The sequence below is a fragment of the Denticeps clupeoides genome, chromosome 4 (genome assembly GCF_900700375.1).
Source record: "Denticeps clupeoides chromosome 4, fDenClu1.1, whole genome shotgun sequence".
Lineage (NCBI taxonomy): Eukaryota > Metazoa > Chordata > Actinopteri > Clupeiformes > Denticipitidae > Denticeps > Denticeps clupeoides.
Genome location: NC_041710.1, coordinates 18,465,541 through 18,476,293, shown reverse-complemented (window position 1 = coordinate 18,476,293; position 10,753 = coordinate 18,465,541). Strand labels below are relative to the sequence as shown.

The window sequence follows — 10,753 nt, the reverse complement described above, 5'->3', positions numbered from 1 at the left end:
ATTGATAACATGTGCTTAAAAATATTATCCAGACCTGAATAACAACTGCTGAATATTGTAATGGGGAAAAAACAAGATTATAGATGTACAGTTGCTGGTCTCAAGGGGTCTTTTTCTATCTCACTAACACAAACACTGACACACAACTCTCCTGTCTTAATCTGCTCTAAGCCGGTGAGATGCACTAATATGCCACATTGGGATCAGGCTTGCACTCAATGGGAGCATTCCCATAATCCCCTTCTACTGACTGCTGTAAACACGCGTAGTTATTCTGGTTTCTGATGTAAGAAAACAATAGCACCTGTGGCAGACACATTACGGTGTGGAGTTCTCCAAGACCAGGTCATCACAAATGTTGGAATGAGAGTGCGGGTGAGGGGGAGAACAGCATGAAGGATGGCCCTCCAGATGGACCCTGCTGTGCACTAGGATTGTCAGATGGTGGAAATTGTGGCCGTTCCTTTGCTAGGACCTGTTTGCGGCATTACCATCTTGATGTGGAGACGGATACGGCTGCTACTCCTGTCCTGTCGGCATGGTGAAGGTTACCTAGCACCGGGAAACTGTGAGAATGACAGTGGGCATGAGAATGAGAGAGGAATATCTTTTCAGGTAAGACCACAACTGCATCAGTGTGCAAGCAGCTCTCTCAACAAATGGAACAGTTCACTCTTAGTTTGGTGTTTGAAGCTAATTAATTAATAGTGCAAGTCTTTCACAAGTGGCAGAAATAGCTGCCCTCAGATCATTGGCTGTGGCAACATACAGAGTGTGAGAAAATGTCTTTACTGAAACTGGATAGCAATGTTTAAAAATCTGTAATCTTGTAATACATTCATACTGAACAATACATTCAACAGAACATGTGCACAAAAACAACAGATACAGAAAACATACATTCATCATTGATATGAACATCATGTGGTATGTTCATTAATTAAGAAAGGGCATGCTGATGGTGACAACAGATATTTTTGTATCCTGAGTACCATGAAGCTATTTATGGAAGCCTTTCCTGTCCAAGGAAGACTCAAGCGATTAAGCACAATGGAGTGCATTGTTGTGTAACCTACTAGCAGAAGCTTGGCACACAGTGATTGTGATTGGCATCTTGATTCTATTGCCAAAATGCAATGGTCGGTGTAAAAGTCTCATAAATCATTTTCTTCCTAAATCAGGCATTGTTCAAACATGTAATATGCATCCAGATGGTAAATCTCAAGTTCATGGCATGTGTTCAGAAGTCAAATAACAGAGTCTGGCCTTTCCTGCGTGGGGAAACTATTTTTAGATAAATGGACTGTGACTTGCTTGACTGTGAAAGCTATGGTCATTGAAAAACTGTTCGTGTGCTTAGCTTGGCTGCTATTATCAGGTGTGGATTCTTGGTGGAGCTTTTCCCTTTAGAGGCTCTAATTAATCTAATGGTCAATGCCTAACACTTCTCTGTGCAGAAGACATTTGAATAAAAAAGGCTACCCTCCAAAGAAGGACAATTTTTATCCCCTATATTAGACATCCATTGTCTGTGACTCTGTTTATGAGCTTGCAGCTATGTGGCAAGGCAAGTACTACTTTAGATATGCAGATAATTCTCTAGATGTCAGATGTATGAAATCATTCGACACTGCCTTATCAGTCATTGTTAATCCATGTCTTTGGATGCCCAGGTATAATCATAAATACAGAAACATTTTACACTGGCTTTCTGAAAGTCACTGATCTATTCAATGTGTGGACAGTAGTTCTAACACACCACTCAGTATAACATAATCACTTGCCTCTGTTTAAATTAGGGATTTCAATGATGGACATTTTAAAGAGAGCATCGGCCAAGTGCTGTATATATATATGCGTGATTTATGTACAAAATTTTGTTTTTTTCCTTGATTGTAATAAATGTCAAAGATTAATAGATTCCCTGTGCCTCACTATAAATCCTAGCTTTCAATAGACCCCACTGACAATACAAAGATATATGTTAAGCTTTAAGGATTCTGAATTCTAATTCTAAGGCATTCTGATTCTGATTCTAAGGCATAATTTCAGGTCAAGAGAGAACTGGGACCAAGAAAAAACTGATCAATTGGCCATTAAGATGGAAATGATACTAAAAATGTAAATTACTAATGCCATAGGAAGCACATTCATTGTATTCTGCAGGAATATGTCCTTCTGATGACTCACATCACAGTCAGTGGCTGTTTGGACTGAGAGCTTCGGTGTGTATCTGTGGGAGCATCTTCTATTTCAAAGAATATTCATATATATACATATATTATCAAGCAGTACATTGTAGAACGGACATCTTGACCAAATAGACTGTCATATGAGGTCGACAAAAACAAATGCCCATTTCCTGCTAATTACAAACATAATCTCTTATTTTCATTATATATTTCAAACCATGCAGACTAATGAATCAAAATGGCTCCAAAATGGCTGGTGTGTATAAATCATCAGTGGGTCTCTGATGCCTTGATGACATTTACCAAAGTGACAGAGACTTGTACTAAAGCGTCCGTGAAGTCATGTGAACCGTAAAACAGCCGCTGTTAATTTTCTGCTGCATAAAATTGTACAATTTTAATAACCATATTTATAACTTTATACAACAATAATTTATTGTCATGATAATAATTACCTGCATACCTGCAAAAGGTATTCACATCCTCTAGGCACAGAGGTGCAGACAATTACACGGTTTTATATTCATTTTGCATTCATGCTCAGTTTCTTAGTCCTATGCGGATGGTGTAATGGAAGTTATTGCATAATGTGAATATATATATGAGGTCTTGTTTGGGTTCATTGCTTGGGTTTTGTTATTTATAAAGTTTAGGATGTAGCCACTACTAAGTGCCAGATGAAATATGTTTATTATGAATGCTGTCACAGTTTTCTCAGTGTACATTCTTATCTTCATCAGCTGCATAGTGCTAAGGGCCCTTTATCTGTGTTTCCAGCACCAGCAAATTAAAGCAGCACCAAACGTCAAACACATGTTCACAGTGCCACCTCGTGTCTGGATATAAAAACAATACATGTCATTGTCATCTCCCTTTTGTGCTCAAGAGTTAAATTGCACGTCCTTTTGTATATTTTGAAATTGTTGTGTTTACAGCTATTCACCACACAATTGCAAATCAGAAGAATTATGCAGAATTCCAACTGGGCAATATGCACCTAAAGATGCCTTTAAAGACGTCAGCTATTATTATAATTACTTTATTACAGCTATTATTATAATTACTTATTCGTAAGGCAATATGGGCTCACTTCGTTTGTACATATTAAACATATTTATGATGTCATAAATATGTTTAATTGCTAATTATGTCACTGAAATTTGTTAACCTTCTGTTGTTTAAAAAAAATAAAAAATAGAAAAATGAAATTGTACATGACACTTAAAAACAACAGTTTTCTGAGCCAGTGCCAAAGGTCATCACATCACATTAAATCTCATTATCATTATTCAATCCAATAAAAAAACAACAGAGATGAGGCCAAAGAGGGGTAGAGACATAAAAATAACAATAAAAAAACAATCAGCAAAAGCCAGTGAGAATAGACGATTTTTAAAATTAATATTCACATGTTGAATGTATGTCGAATGTGTTCATTCAAATGTGACGTTTCTTTGTGAATGTATTTAGAGTTCATTTGAAGCTGTATGAATGAATGAATATTTTTTCACATCTTCTCGGAGGGGAATCCTCGCATCACAACAAGCTGGGAACTCCCACGAGATGGTAGCGCAGGGCGGGGGAGCCTCCGCCTTCCCACGCCGCACTTCCCACGCTGCGTCCGCCCACGACGTCTCCTCTCCCACCACGTTTTGATTTTTTTACTCTAGTTTCACGCCACCGTGCACAAGCGTCGGAATTGCAGAAACGTCCACGCACGCGTGGACAGAGCGGCTTCGGTAAATGCGCGGGCTCGGAAGCGGCGTGTCGTGCTAACGCGGGGGCTCCTGGAAGCGGGCGGGCGGGGCGGTGTGCGGGGATGGATAAATAAATGAATAAATCCGTGACATCCAGGAGGCTTTTACGCCGCCGCCACTACCACGACCGGGACGCGGCGCGCATGCGCACTGGCAGCCGGCAGCCGGTCGCAAGCAACCACGAAAAAAAAAATCCTTATGCCGACGGATGTAATCAAGGCGAAGAATAACCTCTTATCCGTGGGCATACATGCTGAAATTGTGAGTACCACGGGTGCGTCCGTGCGTGCGTGTTTTCCCCCGCCACACAGCGGCACGGCACCTGTTTCGGGGTCGAGAAAATGGCTTGTCATGATCGAGATGCGCGGTGTCTCTCGCAGAAATGTCCTTTTTTTTCCTGGGGGTTTCTCCGGGGAAAATGCAGCAGCGGTCGGTGTCACGTTTTCCGTTTTTCTGCCCGCTTCCGTCAGGTGACAGAAAACGCAGCGTAAAATCTTTTTTCTTTTTTCAATCGTACATATTCGCGCCGTGTTGTGTTGAGTGTTTCCTCGAAGATCGCAGCGGAGCGGATGAAAGTGCTCCCATTACACCGCTCGCCCGGTTCACGTTGCACGGACCGCAGTCTCCGTGCCCCCGCTCCTCCGACCAAATACTCCAGCATCGTCTCTGGCGACGAGCCGTGCGGGCTGACGGCGATCGTCAAGGAAATCGGGGAATTGCGATCCTGGAATCGTTGCTGGAAATAAAATCACGTGGCTTAAATAGATTCTCTTGAAAGAGGGCCTAGAACTGAATTCGTGTACATTATGATTTTTACACCCAGGTCAGGTTGCTCTGTAACGCACAAACACATGATTTTTAATTTTTTTGGTAAATATTGCTTGAACTTGTAACCCATATTGTTAATGCATTTCAGACACTTATCGTGGGGGCACATGGGAGCCCCGTTTCATTTCGTACCAAAATCTCATTTGTAGTCACTACTCTGGGTAGCTGCAGCTGGCTCTGCATAACATATCTGCTAAACATTCTGTAAAAGGAAATCAATGCATTCACTTCCTAGTAGCTGTGAACAGCAGGAAGTAAGCGTTTATGCATGCTTTATTCGAAATCTTCTAGGGGTGAATGTATTTATGTGTGTGCATGTATGTATTTATATAGTGATGTTTTTGTGACCATGACCATTGCACGGGATTGAAAGCATTGTAGAGGCTTACGTCAACCAAAAAAAAAAAAAAAGCACAGAGGTACGGTTGAAATATGGTTGTCAAATGTGTCGTGATAGTCTCGGTGTCAGGCTCATGCATGCACAGGACACGACCATACATCCAGTTTCACTGGCCTGTCAGAGTATGTTGAAATTGACATTGACAGGGGACAATTTGGTGACTGTGACTAAGACAAAAATCACGCATTTCCTTTATCCTGGTGCGCTCACTGGCATTTCTTAGGATTTATTTGACTGATATAATAAACAAACTTTACCAAAAATATCAACATAGGTCTAAATGTTCTGATCTGGGATCAAAAAATAATTGTGATATTTAAATTATGGAGCTACCATCCCTTAATCTTTTTCTAAAAAACCTGAGGCATGTCATGTAATGTTACACATAAACAAGACATAAGCTTGTACATGTTATTACATGGTTAATATTTGAACCCGGGTCGGTAACATGCATTGTATGCCAGGCCTCTGGGAGACAGTGAAAGGGGTCTGGCACAGGCCCGCAGTCTCAGTGCTCTCTTCTCTCCGACAGCCCATGGGATCAGAGCGGATGGAGATGCGAAAGAGGCAGATGTCTGCGCAGCAGGAGACATCAGCAGGGGGCGCTGCACCAGCCCAGCAGGACCAGCCTGGCCAGGGCAGTCGAGGTTCCAATGCATGCTGCTTCTGCTGGTGCTGCTGCTGCAGTTGCTCATGGTACTGCTAAACGAATGCCGCCACCTTCTCTCACAAATCCATCACACCATCCCAGCCCAAATTAAGCATCTTTGACAGTTCCTTCCGATGCATAGTATGCACGTGCTAAAGCTCAGTCCCTCTAGCTGTGTTTCTGAATTATAGCTCTTAAACAGCAGCATTTTTGTAATTCAAATTAAGATTTAATGAACTGGCTCAAAGTCTGAACTATCATTGGATATGCAGCCCTCTTCATTTAATTAGCACTGGCTGGAATTAGGAGCAGCCCATGCACTGCCCAGTTTTCCACCTGGACAGCTTCCCTGCAGCAGGATTTACTTCAGGTCCTAATATAGTTGGGGGCTGGTGGTAATCAGACGGCACTAATTCTGTAACTTCCCTGGTAATGAGCCGGCCACATTTTTACAAAGCAGAAATGAATTACCAGCTGTGCTGGTGTGTGTCTGAGGAACTTCCGCTGGTGAGAGATTAGTTGTACCTGGAAGCATGTGAGACACACCAGTGGCACAGATTCCACCCAGAGGACCTGAGAAGGCCTCCTGTGGGTAAAACTGCATGCTGAAGTCAGGAGGCCCTGACCACTGGTCTCTCACTGGTGTCCTTTTGCTGTGTTGGGATCATGATGTGCTTTACTACCTTGCAGTCTCACTGTTAGGAATGAAGACAGAGAGGAGAGGACACGCAAAGCCTCCTCTGATGTCAAAACGGAGGGGCCCACAGACTGTGACGATAGGTCAGTGAGCTACCTTTTTTTTTTGCTGTTTCAGCCAAGTTATCATTGCCTGTGCCTTTTGGTATTAGATGGGACAAACATCCATTCCTCTGCAAAGCCAAATGCATTAATGCTGTCACGCTACTACTGTAAATGTTTTGTAGAGAAAGTATTCTGTTGAGTCTTCTGCTGTGTTTGTCAGCCCAAAGCCCACTGTGGAGGATGTGCGCTCATGGGGGCAGTCCTTCGACAAGCTGATGCACTGCCCGGCTGGGAGGTCCGCCTTCCGTCAGTTCCTGCGCACAGAGTTCAGCGAGGAGAACATGCTTTTCTGGCTAGCCTGCGAAGAGTTCAGCAAAGAGACTAACAAGAGTGCCATCGAGGACAAGGCACGGGTTATCTACGAAGACTACATCTCCATACTCTCTCCCAAAGAGGTCAGTAGCTGCAAGAATCCAACTATGCTGCATCAATGAAAATGTGGAAATAATATGCATATGGTATATCTAAAAAATGTCTTATTAATCCTGTTAACTCTAAATTAAATATCAATACATTATAGATTTTTACTCCTTTACTCCTATCATTAGAAAGGTCGTTTGATTTTTTCCATAGTTTCTCTGCTGTGATTCTTTTTTTTCCTATTGAATGAAGGAAATATTCTAATATTTTGAGATATTGATAATCCAATTGCCATGACCCATCGCATATCAATATAAACATAAAGTATTACACTTTATATGCAATGATTAAAATGACAAAACCAAATGACCTTTTTTCTGATCTTCAGAATTTTGGTTTAGTTTAAATGAGTGTCTGATTTTCACCCTTATCCTGCAGGTGAGTCTTGATTCTCGAGTTAGAGAGGTGATAAACCGCAACATGCTGGAACCCACCTCCCACACCTTTGACGATGCCCAGCTACAGATCTACACATTAATGCAAAGAGACTCGTACCCGCGCTTCATGAACTCCCCAGTCTACAAAAACCTGTTCAAGAGCCTATCTGAGCAGTCCCCGGAATGCTAGGTGTCTGTGATCACTTTTTCCCCCTTGTTATTAGTAACCTTCCTCAGAAAAATGTTTAAGAGTATAAGGGCCTTCAGTGGGTTCTCACAGGGATTCCATTCTATAGCGATCTGCACCTGACAGAAAAGACACTCAGGTCTCATGTCTGTGGGTTTTATAAACCAGAAGTCTCAAAAATTCTGAGGGCTCATCAACACATGTACTGCTACAGACCGGCATAGCAAGACACTCCAAAGGATTTTCATTTAAATGTTTTCCTTTTTTCTTTTCCACTTTTTTATTATTTAATATATTTTTTGTATTATTATTTGGAGAAAAATATAATGCCCAAACAGGGGCAAGTATAGTTATATATACATATATATTTATGAACATTTTATTACATGTCCTTAGCTATTCTTCTTGACATTCAACACATTCAACATGTGTAAGAAAAGGGAATTATGGGTTACTGGAAGTGCCCAGATATATAATGTGCATATGAGAATCATAGCTCAAGTCAAGGCAACACATAGACTGTGTCTGCAGGCAGCTCTTTTGGGTACTGTAACTGTTAACTACCTTAAACATCTACACTGTCTGCACTCTACAGAAGGATCTGCCTGTTAGATCGACTTGGCAGCTCCAATTTCATGTGCTAGAAAGCGCTGTCTTGCATTAACTTCACAGATCATCATAATAAGAGACCACAGCAGACATAAAAGTATCGAGTCCATCAAATTCACATCCTATTGTTTATAAGATTACTGTATAAAAGTTAGTTATTCATTTTGGGAATGGATCAGTGGAGCTCCCAATCCGGAGGTGTTATACACTCCAACTGAGTTATTGTCCTCTTAAGATGACAAATGTGAAATATCAGCCTATGCTGCGCCCAGGGTTTAATACATTTCATGAAACATACATATCTAAAGACACATAAATGAAATTATTAAAAAGTAATAATCATTACTCTTGCTAAAGCAGAAAAATATAGTAGTGCATATATATAGTGCACACGGCCTCACACACACACACACTATTACATGTAGAGAATAAATTCACTGCATGTAATGTGAAATGTTATTACTTTATCTTGATCAAAATATCTGATGGCCCATGAAAGGATGGAGGCTGAAGGATGAAGGATGGAAGGTTTAACTTTTGATAAAATTACGAAAAACAAGTTATAGATGCACTAGTATGTTAGTTTGATTAGATCCAGATCACCTAGCACTCCGTCCTTTGAGAACCTATATCAGCATTTCATTTGTATATATGGATATGACCATTAACTAGTATTTGCCTGTGTTACCACAGTATTCCTCAAACATCACTGGCCAGAATTGGAGTTGCCAAGTTCTTGTTTTTATTTCTCCTGGTTTTTAGTTTTAATGAATTACTTTGTTGCCTGGCATACATGTCATTCAAAGACAAGATCCTCACTCGAGGAAGTGCCTTGATATTTACTTTTATTATCACTTTCATGGCAATAGTTTCTTCAAACTCTTGCCACATACAGGGGCTGCCCAAAAAAACGGAAGCCAAATCGCTGAATAAATTGGTGGCCCATGTGCTTGGCCTAGAACAGACACATGAAGGAAAGATACACCCCTGTCCTTGTACAAGTAACCCGGCAGTCTTGCCGATGAGCGTTGTACAGGGGAATAATCAGCATATGATCCTTGATTAGGAAGTGCTTAAAATGGATATGATTATGCTGCTTGTGAAGCCCGGCGGGGGGCATCGGTTAGTTCTCCTCATAGGATAACCAAGTGGCACAGGTGGCAGAGATCTGTTTCTGTGCCTCATCTGTGCTCTCGGTGCTGTTGGAAAATTCTTCCTTGGTTTTGGTAGGCCGAACTGTGTTCGCATGCACATGGTTTACTTCCCATTGTACTCTGACTGGACAGTAATAGACTGAAAAGGGTTAAGAAATCACTTAGGCCCATGGTGATCACGGTCACTTTAGAGGTCCATGCCAAGCTGTCTGACAGGAACAATCATGCCTCTTTGAAGTTATTTGAGGTCTTTGTATGCATGGCCCTGAAGACACTGGAACACTAAAGTGCTTAATTATCTCAGGATACACACATCTTGAAGAACCTATTTCGTGTTTTGCTTTGTGTTCCTCATTCTCTTAAGTGCTTCCTTTTTTTTGGACAGACCCTGTAATTGGACTCAGTCAATCAAGATACTGAATGATTTGTCCTGTACACATCGCACATCATATTCTCCTTGCTTTTAAACAGTCTTGCACCCCAGATGAACCCAGATTTCCTTCTGTAATACCAGGACATGTCATGAAGCATGTTGATTGAAGCCAGTCGTCTGCCAATATGTATTCATGGTGGTGAAAGGTTGTCTTAGGGCAAATTTACTTGGTATGTTTAATTTGAGCTGATGGATTCACCACAAAGATCAACCTCAGATACAATCTAAGCCAATGGTTTGGAGCGATACTGCCTATAAATGTCCATTTTCTGTTTGGTGTATGAAAAGTGTTACTTTACAATCAGTTTACAGAAGGATGTTTTTAAAATGAATAATGTGAATGTTTACAGTATTTGTTTGTGTTTTTCCAGGTTTATCTAAATAGGAAAAAAAGATTTGTGGGCATTTGGATTCTTAAAGATAAAATAAAGCACAATAATTTTAAATGATCTAATGCCTGCACAAACAATACACATAACGCAATACGCCTCACGTGTGCTTCTGAATCACCATAGCTGGCTAAGACTGCAAAAAAGAACTCATTCACTTGGATAATGTTGAACAATTTATGTAAAACTGTTAGGAACAGCGAACAAGGAATTCCACCAGAATCTTAACATCAAGCAGATGCTACTACAAATGATTACTTTCAGCAGTCCATCAGGACTCACACAGCGCCTCAAGATTAATAAGGGAGCAGTGGCAGCACTGACAGCCAGGACAGAGCTGGTTTCTGGCTGCTCTGGGTTTAGTAATGGAGGGTAATGAGGAGACCTGGCTCACAACTGGAGTGGCTGCACCTGGGGTGACACAAAGGCGCTACACGCGGTCAGAGACGCTGCATTTCCCTTCAAACGCATGCAAAGGATGCTCATATCTCATAGCATTACTGTCTGGTTGCAAACAGAATGAAGCCAAGATTTGGGGTTTAGGTGCAACTGTCTAT

At 41.3% G+C, this 10,753-nt stretch overlaps 1 protein-coding gene across 4 annotated transcripts; it reads left to right on the top strand.

The window, feature by feature from the left end:
- Positions 1-214: 214 nt before the first annotated feature.
- Positions 215-10,152, top strand: rgs20 (regulator of G protein signaling 20). Of its 4 annotated transcripts, XM_028977298.1 has the most exons (6): positions 215-375; positions 473-615; positions 5,710-5,873; positions 6,517-6,606; positions 6,788-7,022; positions 7,426-10,152. In XM_028977298.1, the coding sequence occupies exons 2-6, from the start codon at positions 499-501 to the stop codon at positions 7,612-7,614; spliced, it is 795 nt and encodes a 264-aa protein (XP_028833131.1). In that variant the 5' UTR covers positions 215-375; positions 473-498; the 3' UTR covers positions 7,615-10,152. The 4 variants fall into 4 exon arrangements, with proteins under 4 accessions (XP_028833131.1, XP_028833129.1, XP_028833128.1 ...); XM_028977296.1 differs by having other exon boundaries at positions 215-615; positions 6,529-6,606; XM_028977295.1 differs by having other exon boundaries at positions 215-615.
- The last annotated feature ends 601 nt before the right edge of the window (positions 10,153-10,753 follow it).

Excerpts from the sequence above, each read along its gene's own strand:
- rgs20 (XM_028977295.1), top strand. The coding sequence starts at position 442 with ATGGTGGAAATTGTGGCCGTTCCTTTGCTAGGACCTGTTTGCGGCATT. Across the intron at positions 5,874-6,516 it reads TGCTGCTGCAGTTGCTCATG|TCTCACTGTTAGGAATGAAG; the intron begins GTACTGCTAAAC and ends ACTACCTTGCAG. Across the intron at positions 6,607-6,787 it reads CCCACAGACTGTGACGATAG|CCCAAAGCCCACTGTGGAGG; the intron begins GTCAGTGAGCTA and ends TGTGTTTGTCAG.